The 23,946-nt window shown below is 45.7% G+C and overlaps 1 protein-coding gene across 2 annotated transcripts in view; it reads right to left on the reverse strand.

Moving 5' to 3' along the window:
* Positions 1–17,261, reverse strand: part of LOC144682761 (anoctamin-7-like) — a 97,238-nt gene extending 79,977 nt beyond the window's left edge. For both annotated transcript variants that reach the window (XR_013577100.1, XM_078545420.1), the window contains exons 1-2: positions 16,864–17,261; positions 14,684–14,857 (exon numbers count right to left, since the gene is read on the reverse strand). Coding sequence is in view for 1 of the 2 variants with exons in the window: in XM_078545420.1 (XP_078401546.1) it covers positions 14,684–14,857; positions 16,864–17,160 (471 nt within the window). In the remaining variant the exon portion in view is untranslated. The remainder of the gene's footprint in view (positions 1–14,683; positions 14,858–16,863) is intronic.
* Between the last annotated feature and the right edge of the window lie 6,685 nt (positions 17,262–23,946).

A 23,946-nucleotide genomic window follows, 5' to 3' on the forward strand; every position in this document is an offset into this window, starting at 1 on the left:
AGAACTTTTAAGTGAATAAAATTTTAAAGCAAATTCCACAGGGTTACCCTGCCTCTCCAGAGGGATTCCCTAGCAATCCAAACAAACACACCAAGCCTGCTCCTACCAGGTCTACTTTGCACACTTTGGTTTTCGCACTCCTAGGTTACCAAAATCCGACTAGAGTGGAGGCAGCTGCTGATTTAAATGGCCAGCTGCCTCTCTAAAACGTGACTACACCCCCGCAAAAATGGGAAGTGCAGTGTTAAGGGGTGAGACTCAGGATTTTCGGGCAGTTCGGCTATTTTCGCCACAATGGAGAGGCTCTTCATTGTGGTGAAAATCTGGGCCGAGCCTCACCGGAGTACAGGTGTGTGGTGACAACTGGTCTGTACACTAGGACTCTGGTTGACTTGAGGAGGTCTTTGATGTCAATTGCCATGGTTTGTAGAAGGCTGAAGTGGCGCAGCCGAGCCCATTACTTCTATTTCCACTTTTTATAATTATGCCAGTTTTACTTCTTTTTTCTTTACCCTTCCTAAATTCCTTTCTTCTGTTATCACGCTTCCTTTCATTCCTCCACCCTTGCATTGCTACCATCCCAAATCCCTAGCCCAGTCATACAGTATTTCTTGACATTCCAATTGTCCGGTGTTGGAGCTCCTCATCAGTGATGGCTTTTTGAGAGGTAGCTGCCAATGTATGAGAAGTGCTTAACACTTTCTAGAGTCTCTTGTTCAACATAAATGGGAGGCAGAATATTTGGCTGACCAGGTGTGGGTTTATATATGAGTTTTGTTTTGGCAACATTAAAGAACAGGCCAAGTCTCTTGTATGCAGAATTGAAGAGAGCAACAGTGGCTTGTAAATCTGGTATAGTCATCTGCAAACTGTAGATCATGTTTATCTATGGCAGTCAGTTTAGTTTTGGCATGGAGGTGACTGAGTTTATCTCAGAGTTTTCCTCTAGATGGTATTTAATACTGACACCAGCGGGCAGTTGATCTTTGAGGTGAATAGCCACTGCCAGCTAGATTGTAAATAGTTTGGGGGCTATCACACAGCCTTGCTCGACCCTGATCCAGATTTTGAAGGAATCTGTTTCAGATCTCAAGACAGTTCCAGTCATATCAGCATGAAGCAGGTGCAGGATTGTGATGAAATCCATTTGTATGCAGGTTTAGGCTGCTGCTCTGAACCCGAGCCCATTGCTTCTATTTCCACATATTATAATTATGTCAGTTATACTTCTTTTTTTCTTTATCCTTCCTAAATCCTTTTCTTTTGTTATCATGCTTCCTTTCATTCATCCATCCTTGCGATGCTACTGTCCCAAATCCCTAGCCCGACCATACAGTATTTCTTGACGTTCCAATTGTCCAGCCATGATCCAGGCTTAACTCCCTTTTAGATAAATCTACACTTTGTCTCTCTGTCTTTCTTCATTGCCTCCTTATGAACAACAAACAAACTGCCCCATCCTACTCTCTCACCGAGGACACTTCTTCAGCAACCATTCCGCTAAACCATACCCTCACTTTTGATGCCCGAATTCCCATTAAAAACATTGCTCTCCCTCTCTCCAACCCTGGCCGTTCCCCGGTACAACACTCAGCTCCCTTAAGTCCAAGGGATGCAGACTTGAACAGATATGTCAGACAACCGGTTTAGCCATTCACTGCCAGATCTGGCTGGACCACAAATACCAATACCAGACCCTCCTTCTGTCAGCCAAAACTGCTCGAAACTGATCCTATTCCAGGATCATCCCAGAATGCAAAGATGACCCCAGCCTCTTTCCTCTAAAGGGAACCAGCTCCATAAGCCCTTCCCTTGTCGCCTCCACGCTCACCTCCAAGCACAAATGCGAGGAGCTTATTGACTTCTTTGTCCCTGATTAAGCACATCTGATCAGCTACCACTGCTGCCTCCCTCCCCTCCACTAGTCCATGGGGCCAAATCTCCTCTCTCAAGTTCCCCTCTGTGATAGGCCTAAACCCACCTCTTTCCCTAGTTTCACTCCTATCGTCCCTCATGTGCTTTACAAGTCCATCTTATCTGTGAGATCCACTTCCTGCTCCCTCAACCCTATTCCAACTAAATCACTGAGCACCAAAATTTCCTTCTTGGTTTCCATGCTAGCTGATTCTGTTAATGATTCTCTTACTTCAGGCAGTGTTCGATTTGTCTTCAAATCTGCCATCGTCACCCCATTCCTCAAAAAAAATCAACCCTTGACCCTTCCATCCTATTTCCAACCTCTCTTTCCCCTCCAAGGTCCTTGAAATTGCTGTTGCCTCCAAAATCTGTGCCCGCATTTCCCAGAACTCTATGGCCTGAATTTTAGGCCTGACGGGCAAGTGTGAATGGTGATGTGCGATGTGAAATCCGCTCCCACCTGTGATCGGCTCCCGACAGCAATTTCATGCTGGTTGACAAATTAACTGCTGGCCAACATGAAACACGCACTTAGACAGGCTCAGCACTGCTGGCAGGGGCAAGAAGACGGTGGGTGGCGAGACGAATGAGGGTGCGGGCAGGAGGCTTAAATGGATCTCCCTGAATGAAGGCTGACAGTCGTTATTCAACAGCCTCAGGGAGCTGTTTTGAATTTCCAGGGGTCTGACTACTTTTCTCAGTTCTTGTGCTGTCCATTGTGCCTACAATATGTCATCTGCACCCGGAGCCCATGCCAGGTGGGATAGAAATGGCCAGAACCAGTCTGCACCACCACCCCCCGCACCTCTCGGCTTTTCTGATGAGTACCTGCGGGTTCTGCTGGAGGCAGTCAGTGCCCGATGGGACATATTGGTGCCATGAGACGGAAAAAGGAGGCCACCATACTTAACAAAGAAGGCATGGACTGAGATGGCAGGTCAGTTCAGCGGACATGGTGTCGTCGTAGGACCTGGATCCAGTGCAGGAAGAGGTTCAATGACCTTCTGCGCTCTGCCAGGGTGAGTACTGAATTCAGTTGTAACCGAGGAGAGATGTGTTTGTGGATGGCAGCACTTTTGGTGCTCATGGGTGTGAAATGCCAAGTGCAAACTGGCACATATTCATGAGCCTTGAAATACTACATGTGATTAGACCGGATGGCTGGCATGTATGTCAGGGTGAGGTCCGGCAATGTGACGGGCATCCGAACCTGTGTCTTTTGTGGGGGGGAGGCTGGTATGTTCTGGCATGTAGAGGGGGGACTAATGAAAGCACTTTTGTCCTTACAGGAGAAGAGGAGCTACAATGTGCAGGAGTGAGGACAGACGGGTGGTGAGGTCCCTAATCTTCTGATCTTAAATCAGGCAGTGCAGTAAGTACTCGAGATGGTGTGTGAATGTGGAGCCAGATCCACTGGTCGCAGAGAGGCAGGGGTCTCACAGGAGGGTAAGAGTGCAGTGGACAGGGAAGAGATTGGGGGAGGGTATGAGAGACATAGGGCAGTGGCTGTAAGACTGCCATGTGAAATCCATTAATCCCCGTTGCTCGTCCATTCAGAAGTCTTTGTTCAGCCAGATGTTCATTGTGAGAAGCAACCAGACTGCACGCACTCTGAATCCATAACGCTGTTCAAGACTGACATTTTTTCTTCCTCCCTCAGATGGAAGATCCTCTAGACCCCAGAAGAAAGCCGAGACCTTCCCTTGACATCAGAGGATGACCTGCAGCCAGATGCACCGCACCACATCCTCCCTCTGCACCATGCACCAGGAGATACAGGCACACGAGTGGGCGTAAGCATTTCGGAGCAGATGGTAGTGCACACTTGGGAAGGCATGTCACACTCACCTGAGGAGATGGCGGGAGCAGAGAGTGCCCAGGGCACCGGCAGCCAGAGGATTGCTGGAGACCAGGACGATGCTGAGGCCAAAGCAGACGATGAGCCTCTGGAATCGTCTATTGGGCAGCAAATGCTGGATGTCCAGCAGGGTGCGCATGAAGATCTGGCAGAGATCCCTGAGGGTCTGTGTGCCATGGTCTCTGTTTTGGAGGAGTCCGTGCGGAGTGCGAGCACTGCGTGGCCCAGAGCTCTGAATGCATAGCTTCCTCCATGGAGAGAGTGACGACTCTCATGGAAAGGCAGCTCCAGGAACTCAATCAGGGGTTTCTGGGGTTGTGTTCAGACCTGCGAGCCCACACATTGGCAGTGACCTCAGCAGGTCACTGCCAATGTGAGAAATGACTGAGGCACCTAGTGATTCTGCTGGCATCCTGTCCATCTCTGGTGAGCAGGGAGGTTCACACAATCCTCATGTTGATGGATGACCTGCAGCTCCATGCATCTGTGGGCTCCCGATGATGGCAGCAGCTCCTCTGCCCCTCTGCCAGTGACCGTTGCACCTGATGACACTGCGACAACTGAGGAGTGCCTAGCCATGGCATTGGACTCTCCTGCATAGGGAGTCCAAGTCCAGAGAATGGCCGCCAAAGCCATCAAGGCCAACAGGGCATCGGAGTCAGCTGCCTGCCTCCAATGCAACTGCCAGCGAGGGGGAAGTACCAAGACGTAGCACTCGTCAGTGGAAATTTAAGTTGTTATGATCACAGAAGGGGTCTCACAGGTGAGTAATTTTTCATTGACACGTGTGTAATGGTGCATGTATATCTCACATTTCAATATTAAAATGTGAGATCACCTGCAATGGCCTTAGTGTGCTTCATTCAATTGTTAGGGGAGAGACCTGGGAGTCATGTGTCACACATATAAAGGGCTGCAAAGTATATTTCAGAGGTCGGGACTTGAGTGAAGAGTGACAGGAGGGCCTCATCAGCACTGATCAATAAGATGGCATTCCCCACGCTATCACCTTGACTCCTTGCTTTGGAGTCCTAACTACAAGTCCTCTGAATCAAGGTCTCTCTGGTCTCATTGCTTCCCATAGGATTCTCAATTTGAGATTTTGCTCCTCACCCTGGGACAGTACAGGCTGCTCCTCAGACTCAGCACTGGAATCGTCCTCTGCGGCCTATGGAACAACATCACTGTCTTCATCCTCCAGTGGGTCCCCCGTTGAGAGAGCGAGATTGTGCAGGGCACAGCACACAACAACAATAAGGGAGACCTGTTCCGAAGGGTATTGCTGTGATCTCTCTGAGTGGTCCAGGCAGTGAAACCTCATCTTGAACAGGTCTATTGTCCTCTCAATTACTGCCCTTGTGGTGGCATGTAGCAGTTGTAGCTCTCCTCGGCTAGAGGCCTTAAGTGTCTTAGCAGTGTTATCAGCCACCGTTCCAGTGGATAGCCTTCGTCCCCCAGGAGCCATCCCTCCAACCGTGCAATGGACAGCCTTGGCACCTGGGAGTGATGCAGGATGAAGACATCATGGCAACTTCCTGAATATTTGGCACAAGCCTGCAATATCTCACTCTTATGGTCACACACAATCTGGACATTTAGAGAGTGGAAGCCTTTTTTATTGACAAATGCACCCAGCCCCCTGTTGGTGCCTTTATGGGCACATGCATGCAGTCAATGGCTCCCTGAATTCTCAGAAATCCTGCAAGTGCAATGAATCGTCTGGCTCATTCTGTCTGGCTGGCATTGTCTGTGCTGAAGTGAATGAAGGTGTTGACAACTTTGGAACAGTGCATCTGTAACCAACTTAATGCAGCTGTGGGCAGCAGATTGTGAGACTCCAGGAGATCTCCTACTGATCCCTAGAATGAGTCTGAGGCATAAAAATTCAGGGACACTGTCACCTTCACAGCTACTAGCATAGGGTGGCCATCGACACAGTTTGAGGCTAATTCAGGGCCGAACATGTCGCAAATAGAGATGACAGTGTCCCTGGAGAGGCGGAACCTTCTTCAGCACGGAACCTCTGTCATGCCCAGGCAGCTTGATCACAGCCTGTACACTCTAACCGCTTGATATTGGCACCTTCTCTGGACCCTTCTCCCTTGCAAATCCTGCTGTCCCCCCACCCTTTCTGGCAGACATTGGGTTGGTGCCTGTGGGCAACCGGCTTCCTCTCCCTTCTGGCCCTCTCCTCCTCTTCTGAGGAGGTCCCTCCAGCTGGGTACACAATCCCCATGTTTGACCTGAAGGTTTCTGCACTGAAAGGGTCTTTCTGTAGAAAGCCTCTGCAAATTTTTAGCAATCTGGCTATCCAAAACAACCAAAAAATGCCAGAAATGATCTCTAATCCAAAAACAAACAGTTCACAACAAAACTCCTAACTCCTCACCTTCTGGACGTTTTACCCTGCCCTGGATGTAGAATGAATGAAAAATGTGAAGGCCACCTGGCTTAGCCCACACAACGAGTGTAAAAGTGGACAGGCCACTCAAAATTGCTGTCAACTGGGGATTTAATGGGCTTAATTGGCCCTTTAACTGTCGGCAGGTGTGCTTCTGATTTCTATGCATGCCCACAGGCTGAAATATTGCGATGAGGTGCGATGCCGTTGGGTTGGGACACTCTCCCCCGTCTTTGCACCCCATTTCACAAAGGATTGGGCCTATTACGCGCCCACACAGCGATTGTAAAATTCTCCCCTGTGTCTGAATCCCCGCTATCGGGTTTCTGTCTCGGCCACAGTGCTGAAACGGCTCTTATCAAAGACACAAATTATGAACTTAAAGATGACAAGCAAAAAGCAAGAAAGATTAAAATCAAATAGATGCAATAGATGAAGTACTAAAGATACTATGGATGAAAGGCAAGTGATGGAATTAAGTTCAAAGCTGTGTTGTTGTCCCCATTACTGGAAGCAGAAACATAGGGCCTTAGGATAATCCTGGATCATCTATTCCAGCTCCTGTTTGTCAGTGTTGCAGGCAACCCTCCCAAGCTGTACTGCTTTAAATGAGTTAACATCAGAAGTCAAAAGCCAAAACAATCAACACAAATTATCCAGGGTCTTCCTAAATAGATTAGTCATCTGCTAAAGAAATTTAATCGAACCAAATATTTTGCCACAAAATTCCTTTTCTCCACAAGTTCACCAGAATTTACAAAGCTATACTACACTATTTCTTTTCCACTGCGCATTGTCAGACAAATTCTGAGTGAGAGGAAGGGTGGAACTGCTGGTGACAGGTTACATTTATACAATGTTTTTAATGTAGAAAAATGTCTTGAGGTGTAAATAACAGTGAAATAAGATTACAAGGGAATATTTATATTGCAGATTAAGAACTTTATTAGAAGACTGACTTTAGTATCTGTATTCTGTATGAAATGATTCATTTTGGAATCCATCCCTATTTCTTTGCAATTAACCTGTAGGAACTGAGGACTAGGTGTGCCAACGGGCATCAAGACCATGACATTGGACCCATTTGGGGGTCCTGAGCCAGCCCATGTCCTCAGCATGCCCTTTTGCACAACCTGCCTAGTGGCTGCCTCCCCACTATTTGCCCTATTAACAATGGTGGGCAGGCTCCCAATGCTGCAGGCCCAGTCAAAGAGCTCACAGTGATGTCAGGCTAACAGCCCCGCTGGGAGAGACGGGTGCTGTCAAGACAGGCAGGTGAGTGCAAGGGTGCCTCACCAAGGCTGCACTGAAGTTATAAATTATAAGGCCCAAAGCTGGTAGGGTTATTGGGTCGGAGGGGAAAACCGTCTGCAGGCCTATTCATGGAAGAAGCTACAGCCTTTCGTCCCGGTATCCTGTCACTGGTGCATGGAATCTTTGACTTTGTTGGCCCCTGGCCTGCCACTTGGAGGCTGCCTTGATTGAGCTGCTGGCCTCCACACATGCCAGGGGCTGCTCAAATGTCGGTAAAATACTGGTGCCAGTGAAAAATGGCCCTTAAGTGGGGCCTTAATTGGACTAATTGACTGACCACCACCTCTGTGGAATGGGCAACCAACTTGTTCCCAGCCTGCCCCTGGGAAAGGCAGGAATGCATCAGGGAACCACCCTGAGAAGTTGGGGAGGGGGGGAGGTGGTTGTAGGGACAAGCAAGCAGTGATAGGAGCAGATAATCAAAATATGTCACAGATAAAGGAACAAAGAGGTATTGAAGGTGGTGATATGATCTAAGAGAATGTGCTAATTAAGAATGGATGGCAGGACACTCAAGGTACAGCTCTAGTGGGGGTGGGGTGGAAAGACTGACAGGGCATTATATGTATAGATTTAAAAATAATGGAAATAGGTGGGAAAAGAAAAATCTATATATATTATTGGAAAAAACAAAAGGGAGGGGGAAGAAACGGAAAGGGGGTGGGGATAGACGAGGGAGTTCAAGATCTAAAGTTGTTGAATTCGATATTCAGTCCGGAAGGTTGTAAAGTGCCTAGTCGGAAGGTGGGGTGCTGTTCCTCCAGTTTGCGTTGGGCTTCACTGGAACAATGCAGCAAGCCAAGGACAGACATGTGGGCATGAGAGCAGGGTGGAGTGTTAAAATGGCAAGCGACAGGGAGGTTTGGGTCTTTCTTGCGGAAAGACCGCAGGTATTCCGCAAAGCGGTCGCCCAGTTTACGTTTGGTCTCTCCAGTGTAGAGGAGACCGCATTGGGAGCAACGAATGCAGTAGACTAAGTTAGGGGAAATGCAAGTGAAATGTTGCTTCACTTGAAAGGAGTGTTTGGGCCCTTGGACGGTGAGGAGAGAGGTGAAGGGGCAGGTGTTGCATCTTCTGCGTGGGCATGGGGAGGTGCCATAGGTGGGGGTTGAGGAGTAGGGGGTGATGGAGGAGTGGACCAGGGTGTCCCGGAGGGAACGATCCCTGCGGAATGCTGCCGGGGGGGTGAAGGGAAGATGTGTTTGGTGGTGGCATCATGCTGGAGTTGGCGGAAATGGCGGAGGATGATCCTTTGAATGCGGAGGCTGGTGGGGTGATAAGTGAGGACAAGGGGGACCCTATCATGTTTCTGGGAGGGAGGAGAAGGCATGAGGGCGGATGCGCGGGAGATGGGCCGGACACGGTTGAGGGCCCTGTCAATGACCGTGGGTGGAAAACCTCAGTTAAGGAAGAAGGAGGACATGTCAGAGGAACTGTTTTTGAAGGTAGCATCATCAGAACAGATGCGACGGAGGCGAAGGAACTGAGAGAATGGGATGGAGTCCTTACAGGAAGCGGGGTGTGAGGAGCTGTAGTCGAGGTAGCTGTGGGAGTCGGTAGGCTTGTAATGGATATTGGTGGACAGTCTATCATCAGAAATCGAGACAGAGAGGTCAAGGAAGGGAAGGGAAGTGTCAGAGATGGACCATGTGAAGATGATGGAGGGGTGGAGATTGGAAGCAAAATTAATAAATTTTTCCAGGTCCCGACGAGAGCATGAAGCATGAACTAATCGTCGATGTACCAGAGAAAGAGTTGTGGGAGGGGGCCGGAGTAGGACTGGAACAAAGAATGTTCCACATACCCCATAAAGAGACAGGCATAGCTGGGGCCCATGCGGGTACCCATAGCCACACCTTTTATTTGGAGGAAGTGAGAGGAGTTAAAGGAGAAGTTGTTCAGTGTGAGAACAAGTTCAGCCAGACGGAGGAGAGTAGTGGTGGATGGGGATTGTTCGGGCCTCTGTTGAAGGAAGAAGCTAAGGGCCCTCAGACCATCCTGGTGGGGGATGGAGGTGTAGAGGGATTGGACGTCCATGGTGAAGAGGAAGCGGTTGGGGCCCGGGAACTGGAAATTGTTGATGTGACGTAAGGTGTCAGAGGAATCACAGATGTAGCTGGGAAGGGACTGGACAAGGGGAGAGAGAAGGGAGTCAAGATAACGAGAAATGAGTTCCGTGGGGCAGGAACAGGCTGACACGATTGGTCTGCCGGGACAGTTCTGCTTGTGGATTTTGGGTAGGAGGTATAAGCGGGCCGTCCAAGGTTGGGCGACTATCAGGTTGGAAGCTGTGGGAGGAAGATCTCCAGAGGAGATGAGGTCAGTGACAGTCCTGGAAACAATGGCTTGATGTTCAGTGGTGGGGTCATGGTCCAGGGAGAGGTAGGAGGAAGTGTCTGCGAGTTGACGCTCAGCCTCCGTGAGGTAGAGGTCAGTGCACCAGACAACAACAGCACCACTCTTGTCAGCGGGTTTGATGACAATGTCAGGGTTGGACCTGAGAGAACGGAGTGCAGTAAGTTCAGAGAGAGACAGATTAGAATGGGTGAGAGGGGCAGAGAAATTGAGACGACTAATGTCACGCCGACAGTTCTCAATGAAAAGATCAAGAGAAGGTAAGAATCCAGAGGGAGGGTTCCAGGTGGAGGGAGAATATTGGAGGTGGGTAAAAGGATCCGTTGAACGGGGAGAGGACTCCTGCCCAAAGAAGTGAGCACGGAGTCGAAGACGGCAGAAGAAGAGTTCAGCATTGTGCCGAGCCCGAAATTCATTGAGATGAGGGCGTAAGGGTATGAAACTAAGTCCTTTGCTGAGCACTAAACGTTCAGCATCGGAGAGGGGAAGGTCAGGGGGTATAGTGAATACACGTCCGGGGCTGGGATTGGAAGATGGGGTGGGGACGGAGGGACAGGCAGGGGTGGAGGGCAGAATATTGGAGGTGGGTAAAAGGATCCGTTGAATGGGGAGAGGACTCCTGCCCAAAGAAGTGAGCACGGAGACGAAGACGGCAGAAGAAGAGTTCAGCATCGTGCCGAGCCCGAAATTCATTGAGATGAGGGTGTAAGGGTATGAAACTAATTCCTTTGCTGAGCACTGAACGTTCAGTACCGAATTGATACATTTATAAACAATCTCTACAGACAGGCAGAGAACTGTAATATGGCAGCTTAAAAGATGAACTAATAAGGGACAAAATTGTTATCGGGGTCTTGGACGAAGCATTATCCCTGACTATTTGCAGTCAAGCGATGGTTTAACTTTAACAAAGGCAATTCAACTGCAGGCAAGCTGAGATAAGGAAGCAAAATCAATCAGTGATTGGGGTGATAGGGAGAACCATACCCCAAAAATGACTGACTCAGTGGAATATGTTAAATTTAAAAGCAGAGAGGTGGCCATACAAAAGCAGGGAAGGCAGGAAGAGTGTTCATCAACCACCCTAGCTAACTGCAATCGGTGTGGTGCAAAAAGACAGAGGCACAAAAATTGTCCTGCCAAAGAGGCTGAATGCCATCTTTGCAGAAAAGAAACGTCACTTCGACCTGTATGCTGCAACAAGAAGCTTGTACAGAATGAGCAAAAAGCAAATGTGGCAAGATGCTTAAAGTAGAAAATATCAATGATATTGAGATGCCTTTTCTTCAAGAGATCCAGGAACCAAACAGAAGCTACTGGAGTGCTGATATCCTCCTAGAGGGAAATAAGACACACTTTAAGTTAGACACAGCTGCAGCAGCTTTGGTTCCTTCTGATGCTGAACTGTGGTTGGAGAAAAATTCTCATCAGCCATTATGCATAAAACTACCTGGGCCAGGAGGTATAGAACTCAAGGTCATAGGACAACTGAATGCTACCCTCCAATGTAGAGAAAGAAAAATCACTGAAAGCTTATATCTGATCCTGAACCAGAGCTGTTCACTCTTAAGCAGGAAAGCCTGTGCTGACTTACATCTGAATTGCAGGGTCAAGGAACTGGAAAGCAGAGAAGATCAACCTAAAAACTTCAGAGCTAAATTTCCACACTGTTCACAAGACGACAAAAGCTGAAGACAGCATAGCACATCACTCTGAAGAAGAGTCATACGGACTCGAAACATTAACTCTGCTTTCTCTCCACAGATGCTGTTAGATCTGCTGAGTTTTTCCAGCATTTTCTGTTTTTGTTATAGTACATCACTCTACTTCCTGAAACAAAGCCAGTATATCTGTTAACACCCAGAAAAGCTTCTCATCCATTCTTGCCAAAGGTAAAGAAGGAAATTGACTCTTTGTTAAAGTAAAGGGATATTTCACTTCTGACAGAACCAAGAAGCTGATGCTCGAGGATAGTCTCAGTGCCAAAACCCATCAGATCTATCAGAATTTGTGAATTTGCATAGATCTTACACAGCTGGACAAAGCAGTCAAACCTGAAGTTCGTCCTACGTCATCTGTGGATGAGAGCTTAGTAAAATTGGGAAAGGGTTCAATCTTCACAGTTAAACAAATAGTGGTCTTTGGCAACTACCCCTCAATGAAGGGTTTAGATTTCTCACACCCTTCATTACAACGTTCGGGAGGTTTTGTTTCAACAGATTACCCTTTGACATCACATCTAGGCCAGAAATCTTCCAGAGGACAACGTCAAGCATCCTAGAAGGAATGGATAGAGTCGTATGCCCCAAATGGAGGATGCTCTGATCCATGGATCCACTCAGCAGAACATGACACTAGAATGCGAGCAGTGCAATGCCTACAGGAAGCAGCACTTACACTCGACAACAAATGCAAATTCTTGCAGCTGACTGTCAAATTCTTGGTTTTATTGTGATGCATCTGGTATAAGAGTTGATCCATGGAAGGCAAGACAATTCAAGGAGTTTCCAGCTTCTCGCAACATGACTGAGCTCCAGAGATTCATGGGTACAGGAAACCAAGTCGGAAAGTTCCTGCCAACCCAGCTGTTGTCAATGAGCCACTATGTCAGCTGTTACAACAAGACAATACATGGTGTTGGGAGGAAGCATAACAGAGGTTTTCTGAGAAAATCAAAGAGATGCTGATATCACCTGATATTTTAGCTCATGATGACCCAGAGCTACCCACTAACATTATTACAATTGCATCTTCCACAGGACTGGGAGCTGCACTCTTTCAGTTAGAGATGGATGGAAAGCATAGACCAGTTTACTATGCATCCTGTTCACTGACAGAGACTGAACAGAGATATGCAGTGATAGAGAAAAAAAACATTAGTTGCTTCATGGGTTTGTGCAAAGCTTATAGATTATGTTCTTGGTCTCCATTTCAAGATAGGGACACTCTAAGGAGTGAGAAAAAAATGCCTCCGTGAATATGATTCAAGATGATGGGGTTTGAAGCAAAGACAAAGTATGTTCTCAGAAAACAGCAGCTGCTTTGTCTCATATCCTAGTGGCAAGGCTTGAGCAAGGTGATATAGCCCTTGTTGAAGAGGTAGAAACCTTTACATCGACAACAACAACTCTACCAGCAATAACTCAGTGACTAAATGAAATCCAAGATGCTCAGAAATCTGATGAAGAATGTGCTCAGGTCACAAGATACTGCATCAAAGGATGGCCAGCTTACATGCCACTCAATCCCATTCTTAGACAGTACTGTGAACAGAGAGGATATCTCAGAGTTGTTGATGATTTACTCATCTATAATGAGAGATTGGTCATTCTGAGAGTTCTGAGACTCAATATACTGCAACAATTGCACCAAAGGCATTTGGGCATGACAAAATGTCAAGTCAGAGCAAGATGTTCCGTTTGGTGGCCAAGTCTCTCAAAGTCGCTGGAAGTGATGATACAGGGGAAGTGGTGGCATAGTGGTATTGTCCAGAGACCCAGGGTAATGCTCTGGGACCTGGGTTCGAATCCCATTGAATTCAATTTTCAAATTTGAATTCAATAAAAATCTGGAATTAAAAATCTGATGATGACCATGAAACCATTACTGATTGTTGTAAAAGCCCATCTGGTTAACTAATGTCCTTCAGGGAAGGAAATCTGCCCTCCTTACCTGGTCTGGCCTACATGTGAGTCCAGGCCCACAGCAATGTGGTTGACTTTTAAGTGCCCTCTAAATAAGGGCAAATAGGGATGGGCAATAAATGCTGGCCTAGCCAGCGATGCCCACATCCCATGAACGAATAAAATATCAAATTGTATTACCTGTACTATTCATCATCAGGGGACAAGAGAACTGATGCGATCTTCCTTTCCATCAAGACCATGGAAATATCTTGGGATGGACCTCTTCAAACACAGAGGTAGAATGTTCCTGATCATAGTAGACTGCTACTCCAGATGGATAGAAGTCAAGAAAGTGCAGGGTCACACTTCTGAAGCAGTGATTACATCGCTGAAGGAGATATTTGCAACACGTAGAATCCCAGACAATGGACCACAGTTCACCAATGAATATCTTAAAGAATTCACAACATTGTTTGTATTTGTCCATACTACCAGCTCACCAAGATACCCTCAAGCCAATGATGAAGCTGAAAGAGGAATGCATACAGTGAAAGAATTGCTAAAGAAGAATGAAGACATCCAACTTGCACTTCTGAGCTGTCGTTCAACTCTACTCCAAAATCGTTCAGCACCAAATGAACTCCAAATAGGAAGGAGACTGAGAACTCAAGTCGCTACTCTCCCACGCACAATCGCTGCAGGTACAAGCTGATAACTTGGACAAGGTGATGGAAAAAGAGGATGAGTATCATTCCAGCCAGATGTGGAACTAGGACAAACGTCGCAAAGCACCCAACCTACCAGACCTCCTTCCAGGACAGCCAGTTTGGATTCAAGACCAAGCTTGTTATGGACAAATGGTTGAACTGACACCAAATCCGTGATCCTACTTCATCCAAACAGATAATAGTACGGTGAAATGGAACAGATGTGCACTAATTGCCACACAGAAGCAACCTTCTACACAGTCAAATCAGTCATCTACAAAAGCAAACAGACCAGAGATACTGCATTCATTTACCAATTAAGGAAGCCACTGTAAGATGTTTCTTAACATTTTCCTGACCTTACCGTTTCCTGACCTCAGCAGACTCTGTAAATAATATGTGTTAGCACAACGATACCAAGAATATTATAAAAACAAGCCGTTATTGTGTAAACAGAAGAGTACAAATTGAAACAATGATTATCACACCAAAAAACACAATTTACAATTAGAGATCTCACGGCAGGACGAAAAAAGGTGGTCTTCTCATCAATTCCTTTGAATACAGCTTGTTTGTCATGTCTATAAGGTGCACTGATGTAGTTTTCTTCATTGTCTGTCTCAAGGTATTTTAGCACATTCAACAGGTGAGTTGCTTGAGTGTCATCTATATGGGATGGCTGAAAAACAAAATTTCAACACACAAAAATGAATTTGTTGTTTTGAGTATCTATAATCTGTCTGGAAATATTTCATTTTGTAATTGTTACAGGTATAACTGCTGCAAGGATCCTGGTAACATCACAAATATGGAGGCAGATGTAGGCAGAGTGACCCAGGGATTAAATTGATTATTATTGTTACCACAAGCTTTGTTGTCTGGCCCATGAACTTCACAGAATCACAGAATTGTTATGGTATAGAGGGAGGCCATCCTCTCTGCACCGGCTTTCTGAGCATTTCAGCTTAGTGCCAATCTCCTGCCTTTTTCTTATAACCCTGCACATTGTTTCTATTTAAATAATCATCCAATTCCATCTCGAATGCCCCAATTGAACCTGGCTCTACCACACTTCCAGGCAGTGCCTTCCAAACCTTAATTACTCACTGTGTGAAAAAGATTTTTCTCACCTCACATTTGCTTCTTTTGCAAAACACTTTAAAACTGTGTCCTCTGGTTCTTGATCCATTTACGAGCGGGAACAGTTTCTCCCTATCTATTCTGTCCACACCCTTCATGATTTTGAAAACTTCTATCAAGTCTCCTCTCAGCTTTCTTATCTCCAAGGAAAACAGTCCCAACTTCTCCAATCTTTCCTCATAACTGAAGTGTCTCATCCTTGGAACCATTCTCGTAAACCTCTTCTGTACTCTCTCCAATGCGTTCACATTCTTCCTATAGTGTGGCACCCAGAACTGTACACAATACTCCAGCTGAGGTCTAACCAATGTCTTATATAAGTTTATCATAACCTCCCTGTTCTTGTACTCTAAACCTAGAATACTGTATGCTTTAGAAACAGTTCTCTCTACCTGTCCTGCCAACTTTAATGACTTATGTACATATGCACCGAGGTCTCTCTGCTACTGCACACAATTTAGAATAGTATCCTTTATTTTATACTGTCTCTACCTTAACCAGCTCTCAGACCCACAATATTGAAACCTTAAACATTAGTAGTGATGCTTCAGTCTAACAGGTAGCCGTTGCTTTCAGTTGCAACTGATGCATTTGCAGGAAGTATGTTGGAGGACATATTTTCCTAATTTGTATTTCTTTTATATATGAGTGGAAATACCCTCTGCCATTGGATTTGTTTACCAGGAAATGGGGGGTTTAGAGGCAAGGTTGGGGCTGGGTGTATTGTCAAGCACATTTCTACACCAGCACAGCAAGAAGTTGGGTGCAGCTATCCCTGAATCAAGACGAGGAAACATCTGCCAGTGTTTCTGATCCCTGGTATCCAGTAAGCCTTGCTGACAGTGTTGGGCTGGGACAAGATTGAGCTCAGTAGCGATGCCTTCCACTGTCAAATAGCTTGCCAACAACACCAATTCTTAGACTCATACTTGAACAGTTACTCATGGAACTTTATCAGATACAAAGATACAGGCTCCACAATTCTTCTATGACTAAGGTACTTATAAAATTCTATTAATATTTACATTTTAGATTTTAGGTTTGCTTTTTAAAATTTTACTTTTTTGCAGTTTATAACATTTTATCTTTCACAGAGAGTTAAAGGTTAAAAATGTTCATGTTAGGGCAATATGAACAATGGGACTGCACACTTTACAAGTTTTGATTTACCTGCAATTGGATTCTTTTTGATAAAATGAATCCTACAGGCCTTTAGAAAATGAACTTTCTACAGAATGTTCCTCGGAAAGATCATCTACAGTGACATTGCATAGATATTATACATTCATCCCATGTTGAAATAAGTAAAGCTGCATGTGGCACGAGTGTAAAGTCCAAGGATACATACTGTAAAAGGCTCGGGCGTGTAAACAACACACCTTTTTAACGAAACGTAAAGGGATTATAAATTCTCATCAATAATTTAGATCCTTCGGAGATACGTATATTTCTATGTAGAGGCAATGGTTCTAACGGCTGATCGCTCAGATGCTAAACTGAATCTTTACAAGTTGTTAAATACAGAAGTAGTTATGATTTTCTTACATGAACATTCATTGGCATCTTCAATCTCATTTTCTCCGCCGCTTGGCTCAGTATCTCAAAAGGGGCTTGAATTTTGATTATTTGATTTACATCTTCCTGTCCCTTCTGTTTGATATCATCATTCTGCATCTCCTCCATAGCCTCCAGGCTGGACCCTTCGGTAACATCAGGATCCAGGCTAAGCCCAGCCTTTTTCACCTCCCTCAGAAAGTCCATTCTCTGTTGGGAGTAAGGGTGGGCATTCTTCTCATACACTAACACATAGTCAGGCACTTGCAGATCCTCTCCAGTTCCCATTGTCCCTGTAGCACCTACACTCTTCCGGGTGTAAAATCTCAATTTTGCATACCATCAACAAGTATGGTGAGAATGTCAGCATGAGTAAGACAAGCCTCAGCCAGAACCTGAAAGACTGAAACTCACTGGGTGTATTAATAGGTAACGAGGTGACGCTCTCTTTCGCGGACGCACATGCGCGAATCTCAGCTTGCCTAATGGTTGGACACTTAGCTTCATAATGGATCAGAGGAAACAGGCAAGGGAATTTCGAAACCTTTATGAGCAAATATGTTTTAGTTTTACTATTATTGACTCCTAGCACAATCACCAAAGTCTCGGTGCCCTACCTCAGATCTTCAAGTCCCATATTGTGAATTCCGAGGAGTGCTAAATCCCACAGCCCCTCTTTCTCAGTGCTGTTGAATGTCAGATATCTACCTGGTACATGATGTGTACTATTTTGCTGTGCATAATGGGCTTCAACAAAAGATGATAACATTGAGCTAGTGCATAGAAGGACAGCTAACCACAATGAGAATGGCCAATTATTCACAGTTTTCACAAAAAAAATCAAAATTCCCGAGTTCAATCTCAAAATACAGGCAAAGGTACCAGGATACCCCATTAATAATTGGCCCTGATAGTATAACCTCCACGAGCAAAAATTAAAACTAAGTAAAAACTATTATTGACCTTGCCACAATGTTGCCAAAGTATACAGCAACAACTATTTATATTTATATCAAAGCAAAATACTGCGGGTGCTGGAAATCTGAAATAAAAACAGAAAATGCTGGACAAACTCTGAAGAGTGATACGGACTCGAAATGTTAACTCTGTTTCTTTCTCCACAGATGCTGCCAGACCTGCTGAGTTTTTCCAGTATTTTCTGTTTTATTCTACGTATATATCACCTTTAATATAATAAAACACTTCAAGGCACTTAACAGGAGAATAAGCAAACAAAATATGAAACCAAGCCAAGTTAGGAGATATTAGGGCAGATGACCAAAAACAGGTAGGTTTTAATGAAAGAGCGAAGCAAGGTGTATGGGCAGAGGGGTTTAGGGAGGGATTTCCAGAGCTTACGTCCTTGGCAGCTGAAGGCATGACTATCAATGATGGAGCAATTGAAAAGATAGATGCTCAAGAGGACAGAATTGGAAGAGTGCAGATATCTCAGAGAGTTGTGGGGCTGGAGGCAAGGCCATGGAGGGATTTAAAAACAAGAAGGAGAATTTTCTGGGCCCGTCATGGAGGGACCCACTGCAGGGTATGGGGCGGCCCAGCCAAAAGTCCATTAATTTTCAGTGGGAATGGATTATCCTGGTGGCGGGTGAGGCTGGAAAATCCAGCCCTAAGATTGAGGTGTTGCTTCACCAGGAGCCAATGTCGATCAGGAAGCACAGGGGTGAGGACAGAACAGGACTCGGTGCTGTTGGAGTTAACTCGGAGTCAGGACACAAGTAGCAGAGTTTTGGAAGACCTCGAGTTTACACAGGATAGAATGTAAGAGATAGAACAAGATTGTGTTGGAATAGTTAAGTCTAAAGGTAACAAAGTCATGAAGGGTTTCAGCGGCAGATGAGCTGAGGCAGGGACGAAGTTGGGTGATGTTATAGAGGTGGAAGTAGCCAATCTCAGCGATGACTCAAACTTGTGGACAGAAGATCATCCTTGGGACAAATATAAACAGCAAGGTTGTGAATGGTCAGGTTCAGCCTGATACAGTTGCCAAGGAAAGGGATGGAGTCGGTGGCTAGGGAATGGAGTTTGTGGCGGCGATCAAAGACAAATTTTGTAATTGAATGCCCATTCAATTTAAATTACCCTTTTGAATGCCTTTTCAGGGGAAAGACATTGGGCAGAATCATCTCAGACTTTCACTAAGTGTGGTAGCGGGTGGGAGAAAGAACGTTTTACCTACTGGCCGCAATGGTGGCTTTTCACGCCATACTGTCCCAATCCCACCTCATTAATCATGTATTTTGGGAAACATGCCATTTCACCAGCAGGCGGCTTCTGATTCTCCCATTATGTATTTTCTTTTAGTCCATGATCAAAGTATTTTTATATGTAAGGTTAGTGTGTTTTCTTACCTTCAGCGGTTTGGCTCAATTTAAAGAATTTACATGCCTTTGGCGAATTTAAAAATAAAGAAGACTATTCATTAATACATATTTGCCCAGAAGTTAAAACGCAACATCTCACATAAAATATCATATGCATAAAGATGAAAAAAAGTAGTTACAATCTGGGATTATTTCAGTCTCTTTTGTGGCAGGCCTGTAGTTTCTTAGGTGAATTGATGCTTTAGCTGGAATTCAGGTTTGTAAAGCAGAGAATTCCCAGTAAGCTGTGAGGCTTTATGCAGTTGAATTGCAGGAGGCTGGCTCTCAGGTGAACTTGAAGATGGAATAGGTTGGGGGAAGAATCCTTCTTCCACTTTCAAGGTACAGTTGTTTCACCTTGGCTGCTTGATTGACTTGCAGCTGATTTGATGGTTTTTGGTGATTCAGATGGTATCTGTCATGGTGTTTTCAATCTGAACAGCTACTTCTGTTATTTTAAAAGAATAGGTAACAAACATGGCTGACGTAATCATGTGACTAATTACGAGTTCAAAGTCCTTCTTCCAAAAGATGGTAGTGGGCTATTTTTTCACACTTTGAGAGCTTTTGAGACAGCCATGGTTTTGTAGTTGAATGCCCATTCAATTTAAATTACCCTTTTGAATGCCTTTTCAGGGGAAAGACATTGGGCAGAATCATCCCAGACTTTCAGTAAGTGCGGTAGCGGGCGGGAGAAAGAACATTTTACCTACTGGCCGCAATGGCGGCTTTTCACACCATATTGTCCCAATCCCACTCATTAATCATGTATTCCAGGAAACATGCCATTTCACCAGCAGGCGGCTTCTGATTCACCCACCACGCCATCACCTCGCCGCTTCCTCACTCTGGGAGCCAGATTTGAAGTTCAGCCACACGCACACCTCTCAGTGCTTCCAGCTCAAGAGGATACTGGTGATGATATGGACCCAAAATCCAAGAAGAGTGCAGCCCCCTGATTCAGCGATGCCTTCTGGACACCTTTGGAGCCTGCCACGATGTCCTCTACCTCACTCTGGCCACAGGAGGCCCATCATTGTCACTACTCCAGCTTGGGAGGTGGTGGCAGAAATGGTCAGTGCCAATGCTGCCCAGAAGAGGTTCACCATCCAGTGCAGAAAGGGGTAGAATGATCTCATCCGTGCCATCAATTTAATGCAACCATCTCATCATTGTAAACTCACACACTCAAAAGCCCATCATACATCCACTGGCATCTCACTCACTCCTAGCACAGGGGACTTCAGCACTCACTCTCTAATACACACCCTCACATTCCATCTGGCCTCATCTTTGAAGACTGCCTCCTCAGCCCTCACCATCTTGAGGCTACTTGTACAGATCAAACATGTCCCCACACACACCCTGGGATACCCCTCTTTCCCAGTGATTCCCTGTGCCTGCAGCCCCTTCCCTTACCTGAGGTTACATTTCCCCCTTCCACAAGCAAGCTCTCACTCTGCAGCCATTGAAAAGCCAACCCCAACTTACGGCTGGTCTCGAAAGTAGAAACCTGCCCGTGAGTCTGCCTAAAAGTGATGCAGGGCTGCCTGCGATGCCTGGAGCTGATGACCCATGATATGCTCCTCCTGCAGGATGTGAGAAATGAGGGTCGCTTCCAACGTCCCTGGTGACCATGTGTGCGGAAGGTGTGTCCAAATGCAGCTTCTAGCTAACAGGATTTCGGAGCTGGAGCTGCGAGTGGACTCATTGTGGAGCTTCCACGATGGTGAACAAGTCGTGGATAGCACGTTTAGCGAGGTGGTCACACCGCAGGTAAAGATTACATGGGCAGAAAGGGAATGGGTGACCATCAGGAACAGTAAAAGACTCAGGAGGGTAGTGCAGGAGTCCCCTGTGGTCATCCCCCTCTCTAACAGATATACCGCTTTGGATACTGTTGGGGGGAAGGCCTCTCAGGGGAAAGCAGCAACAGCCAAGTTCATGGCACCATAGGTGGCTATGCTGCTCAGAGGGGTGGGAGGAAAACAAGTGGCAGGGCTATAGTGATAGGGGATTCAATAGTTAGGGGCACAGACAGACGCTTCTGTGGCCGTAAACGTGAATCAAGGATGGTATGTTGCCTCCCTGGTGCCAGGGTCCAGGATGACACAGAGCAGGACATTCTGGGGAGGGAAGGTAAACAGCCAGTGGTCGTGGTACACATTGGTTCCAACGACATAGGTAAAGTAAGGGATGAGGACCTGCAAATTCAGTACAGGTAGTTAGGAGATAAATTAAAATGCAGGACCTCAAATGTAGTAATCTCAGGATTACTCCCAGTTCCACGTGTTAGCGAGAGCAGGAATAAGAGGATAGACCAAATGAACACGTGGCTGGAGAGATGGTGTAGCCGGGAGGGATTCAGATGCTTGAGGCACTGGGACCGGTTCTGGGGAAGGTGGGACCTGTACAAACCGGACGGGCTGCACCCAGGCAGAGCTGGGACCAGTGTCCTTGAGGGGGCTTTTGCTAGTTCTGTTGGGGAGTATTTAAACTAGTGTGACAGGGGGATGGGATCCCAGAAGTAGGATCAGATAGGTCAGATTCAGATCAGAAAAATGGAGATAGAACATTAGCTAGGGATGTTGTGATAGACATGGAGTTACAGCAGAAGCAAAGTTTACAAAGTGTCCAGCAAGGGAAATTGACGGGGTTAAACTGTTTATACTTCAATGCAAGGAGTATTACAAACAAGGTAGATGAGTTAAGGGCACAGGTAGACACATGGCAGCAGGATGTCATTGCTACAATGGAGACCTGGCTAAAGGAGGGACAAAACTGGCAGCTTAATATCCCTGGATATAGAGCCTTCAGACACGATAGAGTAGGAGATAAAAAAGGAGGAGGGGGTAGCACTAATGGTTAAAGAATCAATTCCAGTTGTGAGAAGGGATGATATACTAAATGGGTCAACAAACGAGGCTTTACGGATTGAGCTTAGAAATAAAAAAGGGGCAGTCACACTACCGGGAGTATACTACAGACCCCCAAGTAGTGAAAGGGAGATAGAAGAAGAAATATGTAGGCAAATTTCTGCTTGTAAGAACAAGAGGTCAATAATAGTAGGAGACTTCAACTATCCTAATATCAATTGGGATTCAAATAATAGAAGGGGCACTGAGGGAGAAAAATTCATGCAGTGTGTCCAGGAAAATGTTTTCAACCAATTATTGACAAACCCAACGAGAGAAGATGCAATTCTAGACCTAGTCTTGGGGAACGAAGAAGGGCAAGTGGGTGAAGTGACAGTTGGTGACCATATCCGGGACAGTGATCATAATTCAGTTAGATTTAGCATTACCGTGGAAAAGGACAGAGACAAGGCAGGAGTAAAAGTCTTGAACTGGGGGAAGGCAAATTTTGCAGAAATGAGAAGGGACTTGGCTGAGGTGGACTGGACAGCACTGCTGGAGGATAAAACAGTGGAAGACCAGAGGGAAGCACTAAAAAGCGAGATCCTAATTGTACAAAGTAGACATGTCCCCTACAAAAATAATAGTGGTACTGCCAAATCTAGACCCCCTGGTTGTCTAGAGGAATACAGGGGAAGATCAAACAGAAAAAGAAAGCATATGATAGGCACAAAGAACTAAGCACTGCAAATAGCCTAAACGAATATAGGAAGTGCAGGAATGAAGTAAAAATGGAAATAAGGAAATCAAAGAGGGGGCATGAAAAAAGGTTAGCAAGTAAAGTTAAAGGTAACCCAAAGATATTTTATCAATACATTAATGCTAAAAGGTTAGTTAAGGAAAAAGTGGGACCTATCAGAGATGAAGATGGAAACTTGTGTGTAGATGCAGTGGCTGTGGGAAGGGTTTTGAATGAATATTTTGTCTCCGAGTTTACAAAGGAAAGGGAGGATGTAGATATAGTAGTCCAGGAGGAACACTGAGAGATATTGGACAGGATAGTCATAAAGAGAGAGGAAGTACTCGAAGGGTTAAAATCCTTGAAAGTTGATAAGTCACCAGGGCCAGATGGATTGTTTCCGAGGCTGCTGAAGGAAGTCAGGGAGGAGATAGCAGATGCTCTGAGGATGATTTTCCAATCTTCACTAGATACAGGGGAGGTACCGGAGGACTGGAGAAATGCAAACGTAGTTCCATTGTTTAAAAAGGGATCAAAGGAAATGCCAAACAATTATAGGCCAGTTAGTCTTACATCGGTGGTGAGCAAATTAGTAGAATCAATCCTGAGAGATAGGATTAACTGTCATGTGGAAAGGCATGGACTAGTGAGGGATGGTCAGCATGGATTTGTTAAAGGAAGGTCTTGCCTCACAAATTTGATTGAATTCTTTGAGGAAGTAACAAGAAGGGTTGATGAAGGTAGTGCAGTGGATGTTGTGTACATGGATTTTAGCAAGGCATTTGACAAGGTCCCACATGGCAGATTGGTCAGGAAAGTAAAAGCCCATGGGATTCAAGGTAATGTGGCAAACTGGATAAATGGTTGGCTTTGTAACAGGAAACAAAGGGTAATGGTTGATGGATGCCCTTGCGAATGGAAAGTGATGTTCCACAGGGCTCGGTGTTGGGACCCTTGCTGTTTGTGTTATATATTAATGATTTGGACGTGAACATGGGGGGCATGATTGGGAAATTTGCAGATGACACGAAGATTGGCTGAGTAGTGGATAGTGTAGAGGATAGCCATAATCTCCAAAACAATATAGATGGGTGGGTGG

The sequence above is a fragment of the Cetorhinus maximus genome, chromosome 7 (genome assembly GCF_964194155.1).
Source record: "Cetorhinus maximus chromosome 7, sCetMax3.hap1.1, whole genome shotgun sequence".
Taxonomy (NCBI): Eukaryota; Metazoa; Chordata; class Chondrichthyes; order Lamniformes; family Cetorhinidae; genus Cetorhinus; species Cetorhinus maximus.